The sequence below is a fragment of the Pithys albifrons genome, chromosome 32 (genome assembly GCF_047495875.1).
Source record: "Pithys albifrons albifrons isolate INPA30051 chromosome 32, PitAlb_v1, whole genome shotgun sequence".
In the NCBI taxonomy this organism is placed as follows: Eukaryota; Metazoa; Chordata; class Aves; order Passeriformes; family Thamnophilidae; genus Pithys; species Pithys albifrons.
Genome location: NC_092489.1, coordinates 1,864,666 through 1,889,619, shown reverse-complemented (window position 1 = coordinate 1,889,619; position 24,954 = coordinate 1,864,666). Strand labels below are relative to the sequence as shown.

At 55.2% G+C, this 24,954-nt stretch overlaps 4 protein-coding genes across 4 annotated transcripts; all 4 read left to right on the top strand.

Annotated features, from left to right (window-relative positions):
* Positions 1-490: 490 nt before the first annotated feature.
* Positions 491-5,831, top strand: LOC139684143 (toll-like receptor 13). Its single transcript, XM_071579742.1, has 2 exons — positions 491-540; positions 886-5,831. The coding sequence occupies exon 2, from the start codon at positions 897-899 to the stop codon at positions 3,855-3,857; it is 2,961 nt and encodes a 986-aa protein (XP_071435843.1). The 5' UTR covers positions 491-540; positions 886-896; the 3' UTR covers positions 3,858-5,831.
* Positions 5,832-7,685: 1,854 nt separating this feature from the next.
* On the top strand, positions 7,686-20,691 carry LOC139684138 (spidroin-1-like). The gene is made up of 4 exons (XM_071579735.1): positions 7,686-7,803; positions 17,898-18,104; positions 18,188-18,983; positions 20,685-20,691. The coding sequence occupies exons 1-4, from the start codon at positions 7,686-7,688 to the stop codon at positions 20,689-20,691; spliced, it is 1,128 nt and encodes a 375-aa protein (XP_071435836.1).
* BANF1 (barrier to autointegration nuclear assembly factor 1) lies at positions 20,636-24,110 on the top strand. Its single transcript, XM_071579734.1, has 3 exons — positions 20,636-20,982; positions 21,603-21,884; positions 22,030-24,110. Exons 1-3 carry the CDS (start codon positions 20,970-20,972, stop codon positions 22,452-22,454), a joined length of 720 nt encoding a protein of 239 aa, XP_071435835.1. The 5' UTR covers positions 20,636-20,969; the 3' UTR covers positions 22,455-24,110.
* Positions 24,111-24,261: 151 nt separating this feature from the next.
* Positions 24,262-24,696, top strand: LOC139684136 (RILP-like protein 2). Its single transcript, XM_071579733.1, has one exon. It carries the CDS (start codon positions 24,262-24,264, stop codon positions 24,694-24,696), a length of 435 nt encoding a protein of 144 aa, XP_071435834.1.
* Positions 24,697-24,954: the final 258 nt, after the last annotated feature.

Here is a 24,954-nt window from a genome sequence, read left to right as displayed (position 1 = left end):
CCCCCTAGCCACCTATAGCCCCCCCCAGACCCCAATATACCCCCAGGCCCGATGCACCCTAGTCCCTTCAGCCCCACCCAGCACTTCCCAGCTCCCCTTGAGCTTCCTGGACCCCCCAGACCCCTCAGTACCATCCAGTATAGATCAGTAACCCAGTATTTCCCCTGGGGAACCAAAACCAGGTGGGTCTGTCCAGGATGGAGGAAAGAGGAACCAAGATCAGCACGTGTTGGGGGGAAGGGCAGTGGGTGGAAAGCACCAGACTGTGGGTCCCAGGGATGCCCCAGGGCCCCCCAGGGGGCTGCACAGGGCAGGGAGAGGTGACCCAGCTGTTTCCCCCCAGCCCCTCCAGGGACCCCCAAATCCATCTGGGCAGGGGCCAACCCCACCCATGTCACAGGGAGAGAGGGGAGGGAAGCAGTGGCACAAAACAATACCCAAAACTTCCCTTTTGTGCCCCAAAGTGATACTCAAAACTTCCCTTTTGTGCCCCAAACGCCTGAGGTGGAGGCAGCAGCACCGTAGAATCCTGCTGGTGGGGTAGGTGTCTTGGATTGGGGGCAGTGGTCACTGGGGTGTTGAGGGAGGTCCCTGGAATGTGAGGGGGGGGTCCCTGGGGTCCTGAGGGGGAAGAGTCCCTGAGCCCTGAGGGAGATCCCTGGGGCACTGTGGGTGGTCCGAAGGATGTGGATAAGGGATCCTCAGCCCTGTAGCTGTCCCTGGGCCCTGGGGCGTCCCTGGGGTGTAACAGAGGGTCTCTGAGGTGGTGTGGGGAAGAATCCCTGAGCCCCAAGGGTGGTCTTTGGGCCTTGAGGGTGGTCCCTGGGATGCAAAGGACATCCCTCACCCTGCTCTCTCTTCCCCTCCCCCAACAATACCCCCCAGGGTGGGGCAGGATGTGCCTCCCAGTGCTGGTGATGCTGGTGACACTAGTGATGGTGCCCATGGGGATCTCTCCCTACGGCTTCCGCAACTGTATCCAAGCTCCGTGGGACCCAGGGCTGTTCCGCTGTGTCCAGCGCTTCCTGGCCACTGTGGAGGCTGCAGTGGGTGACCTCCCCTACAACACCACCTCCCTCAACCTCTCCGTCAACACCCTGCGCCAGGTGCCCCCAGACGCCTTCGCCCACCTCCCGCAGCTCCACACCCTTGACCTGACCCACAACCGGCTGGAGCTGCTGGCCCGAGGGGCCTTCCAGGGGCTGCCAGCGCTGACCCAGTTGGACCTGGCCCACAACCACCTGTCAGTGCTGCCCACGGGTGTCTTCACTGGGCTGGGCAACCTGAGTGTGCTGCGGCTGGATCACAACCCGCTTCTGGCTGTGGCCCCAGGGGCCCTGCGGGCACTGCCTGCACTGGCTACGCTGAGGCTGCGAGGGGGACGGCTCGGTGCCCTGGGCCCCGTGGCTGCGGCCATGGGGCACCTGCCCCGCCTGGACCTGCTTGACCTGTGTGGCAATGTCCTGTCGGCCCTGGGCCCGGGGTTGCCGCCCACACTGAGGGTCCTGCTGCTCTGCAACAACTCCCTGGGGGCTCTCTCGGGAGCAGCCCCTGGGACGCTGCCACCGGGGCTGCGCGTGCTCGACCTGTCCTACAACAACATCTCGGAGGTGGCGCCACTCGCCCGGCTCCGTTTGCACAACCTGACGTGGCTGCACCTGGCTGGGAACCCACTGGATGTGATGGAGCTGCTGAGCGTGGTCCCTCCACGCCACGTGGACGTGTCGGGGCTGCAGGTGGGTGCAGAGGGCTTGCCTGAGCTGTGCAAGCGCCTTGCGGGGTCACCGCTACGGCAGCTGCGGCTGCAGCGTGTGGGGCTGACGAAAATGTCCAATGGGCTGCTGGCCAACTGCCCAGTGCTGGGCACCCTGGATGTGTCTGGCAATCGGCTGAAGAGTTTGCCCTGCGTGGGGAAGATGCTGGGCACAGCACAACGTGCGGTGCTGGGCGAGTTCGTGGCAGAGCACAACCTGCTGCAGAGGCTGCCATCATGCCTTGGGACCCCAGAGCTGAACCGGCTCCACAACATGTCCCTGCGCTTCAACCGCATCCTGGTGGCCGGTCCAGATGCATTTGCCAACACTCCAGCACTCCGGCGGCTGCGACTGGACGTGAATGGGCTGGCGCGGCTGGACCGCATGGCACTGCGTGGGCTGCGCAACCTGCGGCACTTGCGGCTTGACAACAACCTGCTCACCGATCTCCTGCCCAGATCCTTCATCGACCTGAGCCAGCTGCGTGACCTCAACCTTCGCAACAACCGCGTGGCCGTGCTCTTCCGTGACACTTTCAAGGGGCTCAGAAACCTGCAGACCCTCGACCTGGGTGGCAACAACCTACGACATTTGGCAGCCGCGGCACTCCAGTGGCTGCCCCGGCTGTGCCGACTCTACTTGGACCGCAACCGGCTGCTGGAGGTGAGTGAGGCTGCATTCCGGCCGGTGCAGGCGATGCTGGGTGTGCTGGACCTGCGCGCCAATGCACTGCGCTACCTGAGCCGGCGCCCGCGGCAGCCCCCACCCTTCCGCCACCTGCACCGGCTCTACGACCTGAAGCTGCAGGCACAGCAGCCATACGGGCTGCGCGTGGTCCCACATCGCTTCTTCCAAGGCCTGACTGCCCTGCGCTCGCTCTACCTGTCACAGAACGCGCTCTCGGCTGTGCCTGCCGATGCCTTTGATGACCTGGTGCAGCTGCGTTACCTTACACTGGCCGATGGCAGTGGCGGGATGGGCACGCTGCCCGCCGGCATCTTCAAGAACCTGAGCCGCCTGCGCAGCCTGGACCTGGAGAGCGCAGGGCTGCGCGGGCTTGGCCCTGAGGTCTTCGGCAACCTGACGCAGCTGGAGCAGCTGCGCCTGGCCAAGAATGAGTTGCGTGGCCTGGACGTGGCCCTGGCCATGCACCTGCCCTCCCTGCGCTACCTGGACCTGCGCAAGTGCCCGTTGAGCTGCAGCTGTGCCAACGCCTGGCTGCCCGCCTGGCTGGCACATGGACCCGTCCAGGTGGTCTACCTGTACAACTACACCTGCGGCGAGGCGGGCGGGGCGCCGGCATACCTGCACCGCTTTGACACACACGTGTGCTACCTGGACATGGGGCGGTACCTGTTTGCTGGGACAGCGCCGGCCGTGCTGCTGCTGCTGGTGCTGCCGCTGCTGCACCACCGCTGGTACTGGCTGCTGCGCTACCAGCTGTACCTGCTGCGGGCATGGGTACGTGGGCGCTGGCGGCGGGAGCAGCGTCGTTACACCTATGACACCTTTGTGTCCTACAACTCCGGTGATGAGCGCTGGGTGCTGGAGGAGCTGGTGCCTGAGCTGGAGCGCGGGGCCCTGCGGCTCTGCCTCCACCACCGCGACTTCCGCCCCGGCCGTGCCATCGTGGACAACATCGTGGACGCCGTGTACAACAGCCGGCACACGGTGTGCGTGGTGAGCCGTGGGTACCTGCGCAGCGAGTGGTGCTCACTGGAGATACAGATGGCCAGCTACCGCCTCTTTGACGAGCTGCGCGATGTCCTCGTGCTCATCTTCCTCGAGGACATCCCCGAGGCTGAGCTCTCTGCCTTCCACCGCATGCGCCGCGTGCTGCTGCGCCGCACCCACCTGCGCTGGCCCCAGGAGCCCCCCGCACAGCCCCTCTTCTGGGCCAAGCTTAGGGGTGCCCTGAGCAGTGGGGATGAGGAGGAGGAGGACAGGAAGAGAGAGAGGGGCACAACCAGGACCCCTAAGGAGGTCCCCCCTCAGAAAAGCAGCTTTCTTCCCCAAAATAACTGTTTTTTCTCTGGGGAATGTGCCCTGGGCAGTGAGGAAGAGGAGGGGGAGAGGGAGAAATGGCTGTCCCCAAATCACTGATTTTCATCTGGGGAATATGCGCTTGCATGGTGGGGATGACAGTGAGGTGGAGGAAGAGAAGAATGAGGAAGGCTCCAAGGAGAGAGAGCAGTTGCCCAACAGCAGCCTCACCCTGGTGCAACTGTGACCCCTGAGAACATTCCCCATCAAAACCCCAGCTTTTTGCCCCCAAATCCCCATCTTCCCTTTGGAAAATGTACCTTGTACAGTGAGGACAATAGCGAGGAGGAGGAGAGGGACGCAAGGTGGACTTCAATGCCCCCAACCCCAGCAGCTCCCCAGTCCCTGGAAAATGGTCCTCCTGGAGCCTCTGGCAGAAAGTACCTGGAGAGACTTGAGGATTATCCCTGGGATTCTGAAGTTTGGGATACAAAGGATCTGAAGCCTTTCACATTCCCCCTGGAAGAAGGAATCCTGGCAGCCTGTGAAGGGGTTCAAGCCACTTTGGAAGTGATTGGCATAGAACCCCAGATCCTCCTGGCATCCCAACTACCAGTGCTGGGATGGATGTTCAAAGGGAAAGTCCTTTTCCACACATTGTGCCACTGATGCCATGAGGAGCAACTGGATCAGTGTCATCACACTGCAAGCTCACACAGAAACCCAGTTGAACAGAGGTCTTGGAGATCATCACAAATTGGCCTGAAGGTGAAATTTCAGACTATCATCATAATCAGAGAAGGTGCCATGTGCTGAGGAGGCCCCACCCTTTAGTCAGCTCCCAGAAGATGAAAAGTGACATGCTCTCTGCACTGACAGACTGTTGTAGGGTCAGGAGGTGAATTGAGATGCCAAGATTGAAGTGTCAGGTGGATCTGGACTGGCAACACAAGACTAATTATTTCTGGCTCAGTGGGCCCAGGTAATCAGGGAAGAGATAGAACATTGACTCATGATGGAGGGGTGCATTTAACCATGGACACCAACTTCTAGGTTATCCATGACTGCAACATGCTGAGATCTAGAAGGACAAGCAGGTAAAGTCTCTGTGGAGTGGGGGACCATGACAGAAATATAGATTTGGAGAGGCCTGGCAGATGGATCACATCACACCCTGGAGGGTTGGAGACACACCCTGTGCTCACACCACTGCCTGGAACACCATTCTGGGCCTGGAAAAGCAAGTCCTGTGGGGACATGGCCCCCAGAGAGAATTGAGCTGGACAACAGGGCTCATTTCAAAAACAGCCTCATGGACACATGGGCCAGAGAGCTTGGGATGGGAGTGGGTGTCTCATATTCCCTGGCATGCACCAGCCACTGAGAAAGCTGAATGGAACAATGGACTGTTAAAAACCACCTTGTAGGCACTGGGTGGTGGAACCTTCAAACATTGGGATCTCCATTTAGCCAAGGCCACCTGGTCAGTTCACACCTGGGGCTCCACAAACTGAGCTGGCCCTGCCCAATCCAAACCTCCCCCTGTCACAGAAGGGGATATAAGTCCCTGTGGTGCACATGAGGAATGTGTGAGAGAAGACAGTTTGGATCAGTCCTGCCTCAAACAAAGGCAAACCCATCTGTGGGATTGTTTTTGCTCAAGGACCTGTGTGCCCTTGGTGGGTACTGCAGAGGGATGGGGGATTTGATTTTGGGTGAGGAGAGTCTGTAATGTTGAATTGTGTAATACTGGTGGATGAATGACACTGCCACTGTGTGCCAGAACTACCATGGACCATGAGGATGGACTGCTCCAGACACACCAGTCATGGGTACGGATGCAGTTGGAACCAGCCCACAGCACCCTGGGAGACATCCAGGATGGATAGAACCCACAGTCATGGACTAAATGAACTCAACAGGCGCCTTGGAGGGTCAGCACTGACTATGGAAGTGCTACCTCTTCTTGTATATACATTCATATATCTCAGTCACTTTCTCTTGTGCTTTCCATTATTTGTTGCTGTTGCTGTTCCTTTTCTTATCACAATTTCCAGTAAACTGTTCTTATCTCAGTCTGTGATCTTCACCTTTTTTGCCTCCAATTCTCCTCTCCAGTGTGGTTTGGAGAGTCAATGGGAACAATAAACTTGAAGTTCATCCCTAAAGCACAACACAAAGCACCCCATGGCCTGAAGATTTGCCAGCAGCCCTTACAGGAGGAACCCCATCCTCTGGACAAGGTGGATATTCCCAGGAATGTCAGGAGGTACAGCAAACCAATGCCTGTTTTCAGGTAGCTGGTCAAAATCGCATCTCCTTTACTTTTTGGGGGAGATGTGGATATCTGGTTTGTGTGTAAAATCTGTGAATGCTGACATTTACTGAGACATCCAGTCTGAGCTCAGAGGTTGGAGCTGGGCACTGAACTGCAGACCACTGAGCTCCCTCCCCTCCCTGGATTGTCCTATGAACTTTCAATGGACAGTCCACCTGCCTGTCAGGTGTCCCCTGAATGGCATCCCAAGACAAAGGAATGTTACTCCCAGTTTAACACCATGAATAAACATGGTGAGAGTTGTGTCCTCTGGGTCATGGGTCCAGGTGCTGAACTTCCCAGGTCTCAGGAGAGTCCCCTGTGCTGCCCCAAAATGTCCAAGCATGACTCCAGGTACAACTTCTCCACTTCCCCTCTGCTCTCTCAGCCTCATCATCCAGCTGCCTTTTCTGCCCATCTCTGTCTGCCCAACCAGAGTGTAATGGACAAACTTTAAGAGAAAAACAATGAGGGAGACCAGGACAAAATCTTGCTGGAGCCTTCCCCCTCCTTTCCACTCTCCCTGATGTCTTTACTCACACCCACCCCAGGCCTGTTTTGGACCAAAGCTCCAGTAGATTCCTCTGGGTAGGGGGACAGCAGCTCACAAACCCCTCCCAAAGGCCCCTCCAGCCCTTCCCCCACTGGCCCCCAGTGGGTCAAGGGGGATGAAACCCACCAGCCTTCCCCACACAGAACCATTTCCCAGCCCTGGGCAGGGCCTCTGCTCCAGGGAAAGGCTCCTTCTCTCTCCCAGCACAAGAGAGCAAAGAAAAGCAGCCCCAGCACAGCCCCAGCTGTGGGTGCTGAGCAGCAGCTGCAGCTCCAAAGCTGTTCCTGGGCTGGGAAGCTGGAGGGGGATGCAGATGTTTCCTGTGCACTCTGCCCAGTGCAGAGGGAGGGGCAGGAGGGGCAGAGCTGGGGAGGGCAGAGGGGGTGCTGGGGCCAGGGGTCTGTCCCTGCAGCAGGGCGGGGACACCCCTGGCTGTGCTCAGGGGGGCTTTGCTCACCTGGGACTGCATCCAGGGCTCTCAGGGCCCCCTAACCCTGACCCCCCAAAGGTGCTGCTGCAGCAGCCCTGGAAGCAGCTGTAGGACACACACGCCATGTGAGTGGTGGGAGAAGAAACCTCTGAGCTGGGGACGTGGGAGGGTGTCAGGGGTTTTGTGTCCCTGTTGATCAGGTGCTGGAAGACACCAGAGAGCAGACCCAGGAAAGGGCCTCGTTCATTTGTGGTGGTTGTTGGACAGGCGATGGCGACACCTGCTGCCTCATCCCCTCCCGACTCCTGCATCCCCTTCCTCAGCTCCCACATCCATCCCCTTCCTCAGCTCCCATATCCACCCCCTTTGGCTCCCACATCCGTTCCCTTTGGCTCTCACATTCTCCCTGAGCGTCTGTCCCGGCCCCATTTTCTTCAGGCTCTGTGTGACCCTGAGCTCTCCCCGGGCTGTCACACCCTGTCCCCTGCCTTGAGGGGACCCCGGAGGGGTGGGTGACCTGGCGGGGGGCACAGGATCCTCTGCAGCTCCCAGAGAGCCGTTCAGGCTGGGACGAGCGGGCTGTCCCTTCTTTGTCACCCACCAGGACCCTGTAGAGGGGGATGCTGAGCCTCGTCAGGGACATCAGGGATGGGGTGGGAAGGGGCACCATCCCCCCAGAAAGCCCCTGGGGGCAACTCCCCACCCGACACGAGGGACAGCGCCAGGGTGGCCGTCAGCGGAGACAGCGGGGTGTGTGTGTGTGTGGGTGGGTGTGGGTGTGGGTGTGTGTTGTGTGCGTGTGCGTGCTGCAATGAAGACCCTTTGGGACGTGGAATTCCAAGGAAGGGGCATGGAAAAAAGGGGGAACTCAAGGCATCCGTCACCTCCCACCCCCAGAGCCCGAGGCAGGGTGTCCTGGGGCAAAGCTCCCTGGTGAGACCCCCCCCCAAATCCCTGCAGACCTCTCTTGCACAGGAGCAGAAGGAGCTGAGTGTCCCCCAGCAAACCTCTCCTCCCAGCCGGGTCCGCTCAGCCCTCGGGCACCGGGGGGGTTGTTCCCAGCCGGGTCCCCTCAGCCCTCGGGCACCGGGGGGTATCGGGGGGTTGTACCACCCAGCTCCGCCCGCATGGCCCGGGCCCCGCCTGTCCCGCTGCCGCCAAGAAACGCCGGGAAATTGCCTGGATGGAATAAAGAACCTTTTCATCACGTTTGTATCTCGTGACGTTCCCGGTCGAGCAGCGGCATCTCAGTGCGACCAGCCCGGGCAGGGATTGGAGCAGCGGGGGAACTGCTGGAAAAGAATTTGGGGTGGAACAGGCGGTTTGGGGGACTCCCGGGTCAGAGCTGTTATGGCTCTGCAGGAGATTTCAGGATTTGCAAACACACTTCCCAGGCGGGTCAGGACCAGTTTGGAGGTGAGGATGAGCCCTCAAGCTGGGGAAGCAGCGAAGTCTGTGCCTTGGGCAGTGGGGTCGATAGAGCTGTGACAGCAATAAAAGCCTTTAAAGGAGTTTGCTTTACTGAGAAGACAGAGCGAGAGTAGAAATGGTTCCTCATATTTAATTATAAAAACATAATTCTGTCCTTCCCATTATTTTGAATACTGTACGTAACAGACACTCTGTCCTTTACACAGCTGAAGTGAAAAAAGCTTCCCTGAGTGAGGGATCCTTCTGGCATAGCTGAGACCATCTACACATGGAGTGCTGGAGGCACCTGGGTCCTGCTGGAGTCTGAGGGGTTTGGAGTGGTGTTTGTCTTTTGGGGTTTGCTTTTTGCTTGGTTGGTTGGTTTGGGATAATTTGAGCTGTTTGGTTTTAAGTTTGGGGGAACAGGTTGAGGTTTGATGTGGTTGTTTTGGTATTTTGGGCGGGGGGTCATGGGAAATACACTTTAAAACATTCCAAACTCATCCAAACCCACCATTTTCCCAGCTTCCTTCCCCACCTTTTTTCACCTGCTTCCAACAGGGAGCAAACTAGTTTCCTGACATTGATTCAACCCACATGTGTCTTTTCTGTACTTGCTTTACAGGCAAAATCTGCATCCAGATGAGCACAGAAAATGAGCAGAATGTGTCATGAAATGCAAATGCACAGAATCACAGAACAGTTCAGGTTGGAAAGGACCTTTAAAGGCCATCTAGTCCCAGTGCCTTGCAATGAGCAGGGCTCAGCTCCATCACATTGCTCAGACTTCAATTGATTGAAACTCTGCTCTCAAGGTCCCCCTGGATGCCCTCCCTCTGTTACAGGGAAGGGTTCAGAAGAATACCGGAAGTGAGAGCTTAACAAAAACACACTGGTATAGCCTGTTCTTGTGCACTCAAAATTTCCTGCTTGGAACATGTCCATCCCTCCTGGACCCCCTTGTTTTTAAGGGTTGTTTCCCAGGGTATGCTCTGAATTAGTCTTTTGAATAGGCCAAAATCTGCCCTCTGGAAGTCCAGAGTAGTGGTTTTAATGATGGCTCTCCTTGCATCTCTGAGTATTGAAATTTCTATTATTTCATGGTCACTGTGCCCCAGGCGGCCACCAAACACTACATCTCCCACCAGCCCCTCTCGGTTTCTAAACAGTAGGTATAGTGGGGCCTTACACCTGGTAGGCTCATTTATCAGTTGATGAAGGAAATTATCCTCTATACACTCCAGGAATCTCCCAGACTGCCTCTTCTCTGCTGTGTTGAGCTCCCAGCAGATATCTGGCAGGTTCAAGTCACCCACAAGAACAAGGCCTGGAGATTTTGAGACATCTGCCAGCAGCTTGTAGAATAATTCATCTCCTTCATCATCCTGGTTGAGTGGCCTGTAACAGACACCCACAAGGATGTCAGCCCTGTTGGCCTTCCCCCTGATTCTGGCCCACAGGCACTCAACCTTTTCACTGCTGACCTCAACTTCAACAGAGTCAAGAGACTCTCTAACATATAAAGCCACCCCTCCACCTCTCCTACCCTGCCTATCCTTTCTGAAGAGCCTGTAGCCTCAGTTTTTACCAGTAAGACAGGTGGCCCTCAAGACAACTGGCCTCCTGAGCTGGTAGACAGAGGGAGGGAACTGAATAGTCCCCCTGTATTCCAGGAGGAAATAGTGACTTACTGAGCCAGCTGGATCCTCACAAGTCTATGGGACCAGATGGGATCCATCCTGGGGTGATGAGGGAGCTGGTGGAAGAGCTTGCCAAGCCACTCTCCATCATCTCCCAACAGTCCTGGCTCTCTGGGGAGGTCCCAGATGATTGGAAGTTGGCCAATGTCACCCCAGTCCACAAAAAGGGCTGCAAGGTTGACCCTGGCAACTCCAGGCCTGTCAGCCTGACCTCGGTGCCTGGCAGGGTTATGGAGCAGATCATCCTGAGTGCAATCACACAGCACCTAAAGGATGGGCAAGGGATTAGATCCAGCCAGCAGGGGTTTAGGAGGGGCAGGTCCTGTCTGACCAACCTGATCAGATGACCCACGTGGGGGATGAGGGAAAGGCTGTGGGTGTGTCTATCTGGACTTCAGCAAGGCCTTTGACACTGTCTCCCATAATATACTCCTGGAAAAGCTGGTAGCCCATGGCTTGGACAGGTGTACCCTCTACTGGGTCAGGATCTGGCTGGAGGGCCGGGCCCAGAGAGTGCTGGTGAACGGGGCTGTGTCCAGCTGGCAGCCAGTCACCAGTGGTGTCCCCCAGGGGTCTGTGTTGGGCCCAGTCCTGTTTAACATCTTTATTGATCATTTAGATGAGGGGATTGAGTCCATCATCAGGAAATTTACTGATGACACCAAGTTGGGAGGGAGTGTCGAGCTGCTGGAAGGCAGGAGGGCTCTGCAGATGGATCTGGATGGACTTGAGAGATGGGCTGATTCCAATGGGATGAAGTTCAACAAGGCCAAGTGCAGGTCCTGCCCTGTGGCCACCCCAACCCCTGCAGGGCTGCAGGCTGGGCACAGAGTGGCTGGAGAGCAGCCAGACAGAGGGACCTGGGCACTGAGGGACAGGAAGCTCAACAGGAGCCAACAGTGTGCCCAGGGGGCCAAGAAGACCAATGGGATCCTGACCTGTATCAAAAATAGCGTGGCCAGCAGGACCAGGGCAGTGACCCTTCCCCTGGACTCTGCCTTGGTGAGGCCACACCTTGAGTGTTGTGTTCAGTTCTGGGCCCCTCAGTTCAGGAAAGAGATTGAGGGGCATGAGCGGGGCCAGAGAAGAGCAACGAGGCTGGAGAAGGGACTGGAGCACAAGTGCTGTGGAGAGAGGCTGAGGGAGCTGGGGGTGTTCAGCCTGGAGAAGAGGAGGCTCAGAGATGACCTCAGCACTGTCTGGAACTGCCTGAAGGGAAGTTACAGCCAGGTGTGGGTTGGTCTCTTCTCCCAGGCACTCAGCAATAGGACAAGGGGGCACGATGGGCTCAAGCTCTGCCAGGGGAAACTTAAGTTGGATATCAGGAATAAATTCTTTCCAGAGAGAGAGTAATCAGGCATTGGAATGGGCTGCCCAGAGAGGTGGTGGATTCCCTATCCCTGGAGGTTTTTAAACTGAGATTGGACATGGCACTGAGTGCCACAATCTGGTAAAGGGACTGAAGTTGGACCAAGGGTTGGACTTGATGATCTCGGAGGTCTTTTCCAACCCAGTCAATTCTATGATTCTGTGAAAACAGTATCTGTATTACCAGAGGTGGCCAAGTAACTGTGAACCTGAGAGAAAGAGGTAACATAAGCCCTACATGTAACATCCCCACTCACCCAAGGGTTACTCATGAGGTTGTCTTACCGACCCAGAACGCTCAGACTCCCCAAAGGCAGAGGCATCATTCTGTAGGCATTGGCTGGCTCACAGGAACAGCAACGCTGGTCTTCATGTTGAAGCAGCACCTGAGCACGAGCCATCTGCCCTTTATTCATCTGCCAATGATGTCTGCCTAGGCAGGTGTGGCCAGCACTGCCCACTCAGAGGCCCTTGGCCCCACCTCGTGCTTATGTAAGTGGTACTTCTTTTGCACATGTGCGTGGGCATTGGAATTCCCCTCCTGCATGTGTGTTATCACTCAGAAGGCCTTTATCAAATGGGTCTGGGGGCTTCCTTCATCCTCCTCATTGTCACTTTCTCCTTCAAATGTCCTCTAAAGGCTGTTGGCCAATGAGGTGAACACATTTAGTTCTAGTTTATACAAGCTCTGTCTTCAAGAGCAAAAACTTCTCTTTATCAGCAGTTTTTCCCTAGAACTTGGCAGGAAAAAAAGAAACTTTCCACAAGTGGCTGTCCAAAACATAGACCAAAAATAATAGCATTTTATTAATCCCAGATACACCACCGCAGTGAGTGTTGTAAAGGAAAGTCACTTAGTTTGAGCCCATGCTGTTTGAGCAGGCGCTTCATCTTCCAGAGTACATTTTTCTGCTTTGTAGATAGGTTTGACCTTATCTTGATAATGTTTCTCCCCCACACCAAACAATCTGTTGTTAAAGGACTTCCAGTGATTTATCTTCAAAAAAGGGAGGGTCTCCTTTTCTTGTAAGGGGGGCACTTGGGGGGCCGGAGGGGATTTGGGGGCACTTGGGAATTGGTGAGTTGTGGTGGAGTCGGCAGTTTTATTGGGGATTAAAGTGATTTGAGATGGAATTAAAGAGGATTTGGGATAGGATCCAGGAGGATTTGGGGTGGAATCAGGCATTACAGGTGAAATTAGTGGAATTTTAGGGTAAATTAAGGAGATTTTGGGTGAAATCAGGGAGATTTTAGGTGGAATCTTGGATATTTTCTGTGGATTCAATGGAATTTTTGATGGAAGTAAGGGAAATTTCAGTGACTCTAAGGGAATTTTCAGCAGATTGAAGAGATTGGGGGGGGGGAATTGAGGGACTGTTGGGTGAATTAAGGGATTTTTGTGTAAAATTAAAGGAAATTTGATGGAATGTTGGAAGTTTGGGGTGAAATTGAAAGGATTTGAGATGAAATTCTGGGGGTTCCAGGAGGTATTAAGGGACTTTTGAGTGGAATTAAGGAATTTGGAGTGGAATTAGGGGGCTGGATGGTACCAGAAGAAATGATGGGATGGAGCAGGTGAGATTCTGAGGGTGTAAAGTCAACAAATCTGCTCTTGTCAAGGAATTCCCAACGCTGCTCTGTATCCTGATGGATGTTCCTCCCCCTGTGTTCCTCATGGTCACAGTCATGGCCATCTCAGGGGTTTGATCACCTCAGAGTCGTGGTTGTGTCATGTCCTCTCATGGCCAAATGGTCAGTGTCCCCTCACGGGTTTGATGACATCATGCTCACAATCATCTCATGGTCATCTCATGGCCAGAACCGTCTCCTGCTCATGACCCTCCAGTGGTTGGGGCTGGAAAAACCCTCTAAGCACCTGGCAAATGGTCTCCTCATCCTCCTTGTGCCCCATTGGAGGACGCTTCAGGACACTGAGGACAATGCGGGCAGTGAGAATTTGTCTACTTTAGAGCTGTGGCTGGAATGTCCAAGCAAACAATGCCCTATTTGCAAATGTATCAGTGTTGGCTGAGATGGGCGCCTGGTTGAAACCAGTCTGGCTTCAACCCTGAATTAACATCCTGATGGTGAGGCAAGCACTGGAACCAAATGACTGTCACTCAGTCCCTTTATTCCATAAAGGTCCAGTCCCCTTTCACAGGGACAGGTTCTTCCAACATAACCTTTCTTAGGGTGTGTCTGGAGATTCCTCCCTTGAGTGGGCCCCCTTCCCTCCCAATGTCACTTCTAGAGGCTGAATAAAAGAACTCCCAGGAGCCTTGGGCTGGGTGAGTTACATCAAATGCCTACTAATAATTGCTTCTTTTTGCCAGCTTTAATATAATTGCTTCAATAATTGCTCTAGTATTGTGCAATGTCCTGTCTTAAACTGTAGTACTGGTAGTTGTAGCGTTTGTATTGTGTAGTAAATAATTCTGATTGTGATCTTTCATCTGCTCACTAATCTGTTCATTTGTGTGTTGTCATAATAAGTAATTAATTTTATATGCATAGTTTTGATTTGCCATCATTAAAACCTGCAGGACAAATGTGATCCAGTCACACCTCTACAATTCTGTGAATTCAAACCGTTGCCATAACCCGAGGCTGGGACTGGATCCAGCTCCTCCCAGGCTGCTCTGAGGAGGAGTTTAGAAAGCCCAGGGGTCCTTTCTGCCCCTCATGACTTAATGACAGGGCTTCTTTAATAAATTTTATCTAAGCCCTACAATCCCACCCCAGACACAGGGTGACATCAGATCCATGAGATTCCACAGTGTCACAATGGCCCCTTGATTCCATGAGGTTCCACACTGTCCCTGGGTCCCATTGGTTCCATGCAGGCCCTCAATGTCACAATGGCCTCTGGATCCAGGGAGGTTCCACAGTGCCCCAGGGTTCCTTTGCTTTCCATGAGCCCACTCAGTGTCAAAATTGCCCCTTTGTTCCATGAGGCCCTGGGGTGTTACAATGGCCTTTGATTCCTTGCGGCCCTGTATTGCCATAATGCTCCCTGGATTCCAGGAAGTTTCACAGTATCCCAGGGTTTATTTGATTCTATAGGGCCCAGTAGTATCAGAATGACCACTAAGTTCAGGAGGTTCCACAGAGTCACAATGGCCTCACGATTCCACGATGTTCCAATATGTCTCAGCATTCCTTTCCTGTGCACCCAAAGCTGCAATGGAAAGAAACCAGTCAAGCAAAGCAAAGAACAGTAAAGGAAGGAACTTGTGGTGAACAGGAGCAGCAAAGCAGGCAAAGGTGGGGTGTTACAAAGGATCATGGAATATGCTGAGTTGGAAGGGACCCCCAGGGATCATGGAGTCCAACCCACAGCCCTGCACAGGCCCATCCCCAAGACTCACACCCTGTGCCCCAGAGCATCATCCAAATGCTCCTGGAGCTCTGTCAGCCTTGGTGCCCTGACTGTGGGAAGAGTTTTGTCTGCTGCTCCAACTCCGTCACCCATGAGAGGACCCACGTTGGGAACAGACCTGGTCACCCACATTCCCAGTAATTCATGTTGGGAACACAGCTGGCTGGTGGTCTCCACATCCTCCTGGTTCCCCGTGGGCACTTGGGTGAATGCAGGGGGAGGAACATCCAGCAGGACACAGACCTATACTGGAAATTCATTGGGAAGAGGGAATTTGTTGACTTGAGACCTGCAAAAAGTCTCACAGGCTCTGTTCAGTTGTTTCTTCTGGTGGCATCAAGAACCCTGGATGACCTTTGAGTTCTTTTCCAAGTTAGATAATTCCATGACTTCAATTTTCTATGGCCCTCCCTGTCTAAAGGCCACCCAACCCAACCCCCAGATATTCACATAGTGCCTTTTCTGTCTCTTTGGTTTTCTTTTGATCCATCTTTATCCCTTAATGAAATTGTGGTAAAAATAAAGAAATTGAACAAAGACATCTAAAGCCTTACAATGTTTCCAGAATTTTGGGGGGCGGGGGGTGAGGTGGGGAATTTTGGGTTCATGGGGATATTCGGGACATTTTCAGGGATCTGGGAGGATTTGTGGGAGTTTTCCCCAAAATTCAGGGGGCCCAAGTGGAAAAAGTTCTCTCCAGCACTTTTCACTCCAGCAGCTGAGAGGGATCAACAATGGCTCAACCCCACTCAAAATGACTCAATCTCTCCCAAGAGACCCCCAAAACCCACCTGTGGGGAATCAAAACCAGAGAAGAGGGACATCATACTCAGAGAAGTGGGATGGGATGAGGCCAGGGGGTACCTATTCCTTCAAGGGATTTTGACATATCTCTTGTTCCTGAGGAGGCTTTGGGGTACCCTCTAATACTGAGGGAGCTTTTGCAGAGACCCCATTTCCTGAGGGGGTACTGAGAGATGTGGAGGTGACGTGTGTCTCCAGCACTTGGAGTGGGGCCCCATAGGATGGGACCAAGCAACATGTTGTGGGGGCATCCTGCTGCTTTCCACCAATTTTGGGGGCTATAAACACCTTTTGTGGGTCCCTTTCCTCTTTTTCAAGGACTGAGGTGAAGCCCTTGCATTGGGGAGGGGAGTGAGATGAACCCATTTGGAGGTAGATCACCAGTTTTTTCGGTTCTAAATGGCTCTTGGGAGTCCCCCCCCCTCATTCTGGGGGTTGCAGGGACCCCCTGGCTCCACTGGGGGCTGAGGGGGGTTATAATCCCCAGCTCTGAGGTGTTCAAGTGGCTTGTGGGGGAGTCACCATTGATGCACATCCCACCTGCAGGAGGGTGTCCCCCCTTCCTCCAGGCCTGTTGGGGTGGGGCTGGAACCCCTCCCCACACAGGGGGCACCACAGTATTTTTTGGGGGAAAGGGGCTCCTCCTGCACTGGGACCAGCCCACAATCCCAGAATGTGCTGAGTGGAAAGGGACCCACAAGGATCACGGAGTCCAACCCTCAGCCTTGCACAGACACATCCCCAAGGGTCTTTGGGAGTCTCTGGGGTCCCTGAAGGTGCAATGGGGCCTGTATTGCAGCCCCTGCCTTCTGCAGCCAACCAGCAGTGCCCTCGTCAGCTGCACTGAGTGGGTACATGTACCATTCCCCGGGGTGCACAGGAGGGCACAGGTACCCCAGGTAAGCCCACAGGTACCCCCAGGGGTGCCTCCAGATGTGGGCAGGTACCCCAGGTGTGCCCAGGTCCCTCCCCTGTTTTGGGGGGTCTCCCCACTTTTTGGGGACCCCTCTGGTTTTTGGGGGCTGCCTTCTTTATTGATCCCCCCCCCGTTTTGGGGAGTCCCTCAATTTTTGGGCCCTTCTCCGGTTTTGGGGGTACCTTCATTTTTTGTGGACCCCCACTCTTTTAGGGCTTCCCTTATTTTTTTGAGCCCTCCTCTGTTTTTGGGATCCACACATTTTTGGGGCCCTTACTTGTTTTTTGAGGGTCCACACCATTTTTGGGAATCTCTCCTGATTTTGGGGTTCCCTTTATTTTTTCAGGCCCTACTCTACTTTTGGGGGTCCCCTTATTTTTTGCCTCCCCCGTTTTAGGGTCTCCCCCCATTTTTTAGGCCTTTCCCACCGTTTTTGTGCCCCCTCCCCCCCCAATTCTTTTGGACCTTTGCTTGGTTTTGAGTGTCCCCCCATTTTTTGGGAACCCCTCCCCTTTTGGAGGCTCCTTATTTTTTGAGTCCCCCCCTATTTTGGGGACCCCTCCTGTTTTTGGGGATTCCCTTCTTTTTTGGGGGCTGTTGCCTGATGCCCGTGTTCCTGTGAAAATGGACACTCAGTATTAAGAAGGTTAGATGGGTTCCCTTTAGTGAAAGCTTTCAAGGGGCACCCCCGAGCTCTGTGCACACACAGGCACAGCCCACACGTGCACCCCGTGGGCAGGGATGTCACGGCTTTCACAGCCTCTCCAGCAACGAACAGATGAGACATCTATGACTGACTCTCATTTCCCTCTGTGCCCCACCCAGAGGGCTCTCCAGAACTGTCCCTTGCAGAGTTCCAGAACCTCTAGGCCTTCTTCTTGTGCTTTATCTCCAAGCTTTCTTGCAAGTGGCTCCTTCCAAACAGCGTGTCCTTGGCAGGGCATGAGAGAGTCTAAGAATCTTTGACGAAGTGTTTGGTAACTCATTGAAGATGTGAACAGTCCAGGAGAATCCATGTAACTTACACGATTCAAAAATCTACAAAAACACACTAAAATCCTCAGGCATCAGGGTCCCCCCCATTTCTTGGGGCCGTCCCCCGTTTTGGGGGGTCTCCCCTGCAGCCCCCGCGGCCTCTTTTCCAAAGTTACTAAAAACTTTTTTCTCGAAGTTTCAACCCCAGCGCGCTCAGCCAGTGAGGACTGACGTGCGCGACCGACACAGCCCTGACCCGCCCTGGGGCCCTTTCCTGCACTCTGATTGGCTGTCGACTTGACTGGCAGCACTGTTTACCAATCGGAGCGCACTCCCGCGGGTGGAGCTCCGCCCCGGGAGCGGCGAGCGGGGCCGGGGGCGGCGAGCGGGGCGGGGAGCGGCGAGCGGGGCGGGGGGCGGCGAGCGGGGCGGGGAGCGGCGAGAGAGGCGGGGAGCGGCGAGCGGGGCGGGGGGCGGCGAGCGGGGCGGGGAGCGGCGAGCGGGGCCGGGGGGCGGCGAGCGGGGCCGGGGGGCGGCGAGCGGGGCGGGGAGCGGCGAGCGGGGCGGGGAGCGGCGAGCGGGGCCGGGGGGCGGCGAGCGGCGGGCGGGGAGCGGCGAGCGGGGCCGGGGGCGGCGAGCGGGGCGGGGAGCGGCGAGAGAGGCGGCGAGCGGCGAGCGGGGCGGGGAGCGGCGAGCGGGGCCGGGGGCGGCGAGCGGGGCGGGGAGCGGCGAGAGAGGCGGGGAGCGGCGAGCGGGGCGGGGAGCGGCGAGCGGCGGGCGGGGGCGGCGAGCGGGGCCGGGGGCGGCGAGCGGGGCGGGGAGCGGCGAGAGAGGCGGGGAGCGGCGAGAGAGGCGGGGAGCGGCGAGAGAGGCGGGGAGCGGCGAGCGGGGCCGGGGGCGGCGAGCGGGGCGGGGAGCGGCGAGAGAGGCGGCGAGCGGGGCGGGGAGCGGCGAGAGAGGCGGGGAGCGGCGAGCGGGGCGGGGAGCGGCGAGCGGGGCCGGGGGCGGCGAGCGGGGCCGGGGGCGGCGAGCGGGGCGGGGAGCGGCGAGAGAGGCGGGGAGCGGCGAGAGAGGCGGGGAGCGGCGAGAGAGGCGGGGAGCGGCGAGCGGGGCCGGGGGCGGCGAGCGGGGCGGGGAGCGGCGAGAGAGGCGGCGAGCGGGGCGGGGAGCGGCGAGAGAGGCGGGGAGCGGCGAGCGGGGCGGGGAGCGGCGAGCGGGGCCGGGGGCGGCGAGCGGGGCGGGGAGCGGCGAGAGAGGCGGCGAGCGGGGCGGGGAGCGGCGAGCGGGGCGGGGAGCGGGGCCGGGGGCGATGAGAGAGGCGGGGAGCGGGGCCGGGGGCGGCGAGAGAGGCGGCGAGCGGGGCCGGGGGCGGCGAGCGGGGCCGGGGGCGAGAGGTCCGGGGGGTTCCAGGGGGCTCTCACTGCGGGGGCAGGGCCGGCTCTCAGGGCCGTGAGGGACCGGGGCGGAATTAAAGCCCTTTGGGCTCCATAGAGGGTTAATTAACTGTGAGAGCGGCCTAATTAACCCCGCGGGAGGCGCCCGGGGGTGTGAATGCCCCGGGAGGGGCGTGTTAAAGGCGCGGGAGCGCGGTTTGCTCACAGTTTAATTAGCCCTGTTGAGGGCTTAATTAACCCTTAAAGAGCATCAGTTACCCCAGTTGGGGCGTGGCTAAGGCTTTGGGTTTAATTAACTCTCGGGGGTTTAATTAACCCCTTAATGATCAGCAATACCCCTTGGGGCGTGGCTTAACGTATTGTGGGCGGGGCCTCTCCCTCCAGGCTCCTCCCCCTCTCGTTTAGGGGCAAAATCCCCCCCCCAGTTTCTCCCTTTTTGCCCCCAAATTGTTCATTTTGAGGGTAATTTAAAGGTAAAATTCACCCCTCCCCAACTTTCAGGGCCAAAGCTCCAAATTTTCCCTTTCCTCACAATTTGAGTGGTTCAAACCCCTTTTCCCCCCTCAAATATGGGTCAAAATCCCCAGTTTTCACTTTTTTCCACAAAATGTCTATTTTGGGAGCTCCTCCCACACCTCTCAAGTTTTGAGGCAAACCCTCCAAATTCCCCCTTTCCCTGTAAAGGGGGGGTGTCCATCCCCCTCCCTCCTTCATTTTGGGGCAAAACACCCCAAGTTGCTCATTCCTTTCAAAAATACAGATTTTTAGAGGCTAAAATGGGCAGGTTTAGGTTTATCTGAGGTTTTTCTCCCTCTCTTCCCCCATTTTGGGGGTCAACCCCCCCAAATTAAGAGCTGTTCCCCCATCCCACAACATTACCCCTCAACCCCCTTTTTTCTCCCCATACCACTTTTTCAGCCCCAATGCCCCCATTTGCATCCCCAAAATCCCCATTTTTCACCCCAAAACACTTTTTCACCCCCAAACCCCCCTTTTTTCTCGCCAAAACAAGTTTTCACCCGCAGCCCCCCCCTTTTTCACCCCAAACCACTTTCTAACCCCCCAAATTCCCCTTTTTCACCTCCCAACCCCCGATTTTTCACTCAAAACCACTTTGTCATTCCTAAGACCACCTTTTTCACCCCCAAAATCCCCATTTTTCACCCCAAACTCCTTCTTTTCCCTCAAAGCACTTTTTCACCCCCAAATGCCCATTTTTTAACCCTAAAATCGACATTTTTCACCCCAAACCCCCTTTTTTCCCCAAAGATACATTTTCACCCCCAAGCTCCCTTTTGTCACCCCAAGCCACTTTTGCTCCCCAAACCTGTTCCCTTTCCCCCCCGCCCCTCCTCCTTTAAGGGGTTCCCCATCCCCTCCCCCACCCCGGGGGGGTCACCTGTACATTCGGGGTGGGGGGAGGGGTTGCTCAACCTTCTCTCCTTCCACAAAGCCCCTCCCCCTCCCCAAACCCCCTCCCCTCGGCGCTGTTTTGGGGCAAACCTGCTGATTTGAGAGATTTTCCTTGGAGGTTTTTGCTGCTTTTGCAAAAGGGGGTGGGGGCAGAGGGGCCGATTTGGGGCCTGGGGGGGGATTTGTGGGGAGGGGCCGTGTTTGGGGGGCTCAGGCTGGGGGAGCCCCCGCCCCCCCCGCTCACCCTCCCCCCACACCCCTAATTTGCCCTTTTTTGTATCTTTTCAGAGCGTGACTTTTGGACCCGCAGCCGACACTGCCCCCCAAACTCAAACCCCTCTTTCCTGTTGGTCCCTCCACTCCCTCCTCACCTCCCATTGGCTGAGCCTCGGCACCTACGGCCGTTGTTGGCTCGCCATTGACCATGGGCGAGTGTGCCGGGGTTGAAGGGGCCGGAGACACGTCAGGCGTCCCACCGGGGGGCACAGCCCACCCAGGGGTTCCAGCCCTCAGGGGGGTGTCCCTCAGCCTACTCTGCCAGGGGAGCTCCCTGAGGCTGCTGTGGTGGTGGGGATGAGAAATGAAGGTACGAGGCGATAAAATGGGGTTTGGAGAGTGTTAAAGGGGGTGTCTGGGGGGATTGAAGGGGGTCTGGGGGGGTTAAAGAGGGTCTGGTGGAGATTAAAGAGGATTGCGGGGGGGAGAAAAGGGGAGTTGGGGAGGAACTGGGGGTTCTGGGGGGGTTTAAAAGGGTTTTGAGGGGAGTCTCAGAATTCTTGGGGTTTTTTGGGGGGGACAAGGATGTAGATGGCTCTCTGGGGGGTTAGTGGGGTATTAGGAGCTGTCTGGAGGATTTTGGGGGAGTTAACAGGGCATTTGGGATGTTACAGGGAGGTTGGGGAGGTAAAAGGGGTTTGTGGAGGGGCTCAAGGGGGTTTTGGGGGGTGTTATAGGTGTGTTTGGGGGCGTCTTGTGAGCGTTTGGGGGCTTCAGGGTGGCGTTGGGAGCCTTTGGGGTGAGTTCAAAGGGGTTTGTGGGGCTAAAGGAGCTTTTGAAGGATTTAAAGGGGTCTGGGGGGTAGTTTAGGGGGGTCCTTGCTGTCCTCAGCCTGTTCCCCCCGGCTCTGTCCTTGTCCCCACATCACCACAGAAGTGCCGTGTCCCCATAGCTGGCGGTGTCCCCACTGTCCCCTCGCTGTCCCCACAGGAGCGCTGCCCCTGCCACCAAAGAAACACCAGTTGATGACAGAGCCCTGGGGGAATAAGCCTGTCCAGGCCTTGCCCAAGATTGGGCGTGTGCTGGGGAAGCACCTCGAGAGGAGTGGGTTTGACACAGTGAGACACTGGGGACATCAGGGACACTGGAGATTGGGGTGTCCCCATGGGTGTCACTGGAAGGATTGGGGTGTGCCCAAGGGGTTAAGGGTGTCCCTGGGAACTTGGGGGGACACGGGGATGTCTCCTGGGGGCCCAGGGACCCCACTGGGGACATGAGGGACCCATGGAGACATCCCTGGGGACACAGGGGTGGCACATGGTCGTTTCTGGGGACAATGTGGGGGGATACAGAGACCCCTTGGTGATATGACGGAGTGCAGGACAACTATGGGGATATGGGGGTGTCCCCTGGTGACCCCCCTGTGCGCCCCCCGGCCTGGAGCAGTTCCAGGTGCTCCACAAGGACGAGGAGCTGTTGGGGACATGGAGGTGGGAGGAGGGCAGGACTTGCCTTGGGATACTTGGGGGGTGTTCCCATTCCCCCGGTGACCCCCCTGTGCCCCTTCAGGTTGGCAAGGTGATACTACAATACCTGGCTCTGCAGAGAAATGAGGAAGAGTTCTGGAAATGGCTCAAAAAAGTATGCAAAGCCAATGCCAAGCAGAGCCAAGATGTCTTGGCCTACCTGAGGAGCTGGTGCAATAACTTCCTTGGGTCACCCCTGGGCCAAACAACTTCCTGCCCGGGCCCCCTATCCCTTTCTGGAGCTGCCCCCAGCCCCTCCCTGCCTGAGGCACCCCAACATCCTCAGGGGGGTTCCAACCCCTTGTGGAGGGGCTAAAGGAGGTTTTGGGAGGTGTTAGTGATGGAAAAAAGGCATGGAATTAAAAGAACTGCTTAGAGAAAATTTATCTTGAAACAAGAGCAAGGCCTTAAAAAGTTGTAATGTTAGTGCCTTGCTCTGCAAATTACTGCGTGAAACTTTGATAACTTGTTCTGTCCTGACTGAATAGATGGTGTTAGGAATGTACTTCAAGCACCCCAGAAATCATTAGGTAGACACTCAGAGAAGATAGGGAGGACATGAGTCAAGAAGATCTACAAGTGTTAGCACTTGAGTCAGGCTAACAAAGAAAGCTGAAAAGTTCAAAGTGAGGAAGAGAAGCAGAAGGCCCCAAAAGTGAGGCTGAAGGCTGGAATGACCCCCTGAAAACTCTGCCAAAAGAAGGTTTGAGAAGGCTCTGCCTTAGGCTCCACCTAAACTCCACCTACTAGGAATATGATAATTAGATGTCAAAATTATATGAATATGTATGTTAAGATGTTGTAACTTTGTTTAAAAACTGTATAAATTACCCTGCTTTTCCCTGACACTTGGGATCTGGATGTCCAGTGGTAACTGGCCAGCCCCTCCCCATGCTGGAAAATAAATACCTTGCTGTTTCAAGATAAATTGTCTCTAAGCAGTTGTTTTAATTCCATGCCTTTTTGGCATCAGATCTGGCACCCCAAGACGGGACCCTAATACTCCACTGGTGGTAGAAGTCGGGGGTTTGGGGACTCTCGACGGCCCCCCCGCTCCATTTTGGTCAGTGAGATTCCCCTTCCCTTGACTTATACACGTGGATGAGGATCTCTTCATAACCTAAAAGTATTTATTCTTTTGTTTGCATTAGTTGTGGTTTCCTTAAAATGAGAATAGGACACCATGTCTCGAAGGGTTACATAAAAGGATGCTTTTCTTAAAGGGGCAGTGACCCCTGGATTTAATGCAGATTTGTTTGTATTTGGCCAAATGTTTATTCTGACTTGAAGATTTGGAAAACTAAGTTTCTAAGTTTCCTTTTACTTATCTTAAGATTTGGAAAGCTAAGTGTCCTTTTCGTTTTCTTAAGATTTGAGAAGCTACGTGTCCAAGTTTCCTTTTAGTTTTCATCTTGTTAATAATAAGTTCATGAAGTGCAATAACTGTGATAACTGCAGTGCTCTGTGTTTTATCTGTTCTGTTTGTCCTTTGTGTCAACTTGTCTTATGTTAAAACCTAAAAGTTTTCTGTGAAGAATCTCTTTTGTATGCTTAAGCTATTATAGAAGAAGTAATTCTAAGAAATTATTCTAAATTATTAACTATGAATATACTGCATTGTCCACAAGCCTTTCTCTCTAAGACCCAGGAGTACCTAGGAAATAAGACTAGATCAAACTCTAAATTTGGATTGTATTCAGTGTAGAGTTAGTTAAAAAAAAAAAAGAGACTCAGTAAATTAGGTTCTATTGCTGTCTGGCTCATGCATATATGTTCTTTAATGTGACAATTATGAGTAAATGACATTTAGGTGTTTTAAATGTAAAATCAGTGAACTCCAGCACCCTGGAACAACTAGGGCTCTGGACAGGGAAATTTATTCTTCTACTGCCTGCTATTTTGAAGAATTCCTTCAATGATCTTTGAAAAGCCAACTCCTAACAATCATGGGTGAAATAAAAAGAGCAGTTCTTAAGTATGTTTGGGTATTTTGCTAGCAAAATTACAAGAGAGGTGTTTTCTCCTGGAATTGGGCTGGGAGGTGAAGCTGACTTTAGCAAATCAGTTTTCTCAGCCTGAGAAAGACAGATGGTCTTGAGTATCACAGGTTTAAATCCTTGAGAATGAAAGATGTGGATCGTAGCCCAGAGAAGGCTCTGGAGAAGAGCCCGTTCCAGCTGACAGGCGATGATGTCTGTGACGTCTCGACTGTCCTGGGCCAAGACCTGATGCAGCTCAGCACCAGGCCCCAGGTCACCGTTGCCTGTGGGCAGCTGCAGTACAGGATCCTGGAATTTTTAGAAAACTTAGAGGTGCTTGTGACCGAGAGGCAGCTGCGGCAAGAGCAGGAGGAGCCGTCCCACTCGGCTGTGCTGAACCCCACCCCACCCGCTGCTGCCAGCGGAACAAGCGCTGATTCTGCTGCCCCCGGCCCTTCAGCAGCTGAGGGCAAGAGGCAGCAAGAGGCGAGAGAAGCTGTCGCAGAGACTGAGGGAAAAGTAGTGAGAAATGAAACAGAGGCAAGAAAAGTTTCAGGAATTGTGAGTAAAGCTGAGTGAGCAAGAGCTGCCTCCTCCATCGATGGCACCACTCCCGGGACAGGACCAGGCAGGCACTTGGGCACTGCCCCAGACACCACGGGTATCAATGCCCTTGGCACAGGAGTCACCCCCGGAGCTGCAGGCCACGACAAGCCAAGTGCCCCTATAATAACGTGCAGCAGCCAACACTGAGACTACGAGGAGCAGCGAAGAGTGGGAGGCAGCAGCTTCCCTTCCCCCTTCCTCTGCCTCTGCCGTTTCCAACTATGCAAAGAC

What these genes read in the sequence shown, in the direction of transcription:
- LOC139684143 (XM_071579742.1), top strand. Translation starts at nt 897, where the DNA reads ATGTGCCTCCCAGTGCTGGTGATGCTGGTGACACTAGTGATGGTGCCC.
- LOC139684138 (XM_071579735.1), top strand. Translation starts at nt 7,686, where the DNA reads ATGGGGTGGGAAGGGGCACCATCCCCCCAGAAAGCCCCTGGGGGCAAC. An exon ending in CGGGGTGTGTGTGTGTGTGG is followed by an intron (nt 7,804 to 17,897) that starts GTGGGTGTGGGT and finishes CTTGACTGGCAG; the next exon opens with CACTGTTTACCAATCGGAGC. An exon ending in GCGAGCGGGGCCGGGGGGCG is followed by an intron (nt 18,105 to 18,187) that starts GCGAGCGGGGCC and finishes GGGGGCGGCGAG; the next exon opens with CGGCGGGCGGGGAGCGGCGA.
- BANF1 (XM_071579734.1), top strand. An exon ending in CCCAGGGACCCCACTGGGGA is followed by an intron (nt 21,885 to 22,029) that starts CATGAGGGACCC and finishes TCCCCTGGTGAC; the next exon opens with CCCCCTGTGCGCCCCCCGGC.
- LOC139684136 (XM_071579733.1), top strand. Translation starts at nt 24,262, where the DNA reads ATGAAAGATGTGGATCGTAGCCCAGAGAAGGCTCTGGAGAAGAGCCCG.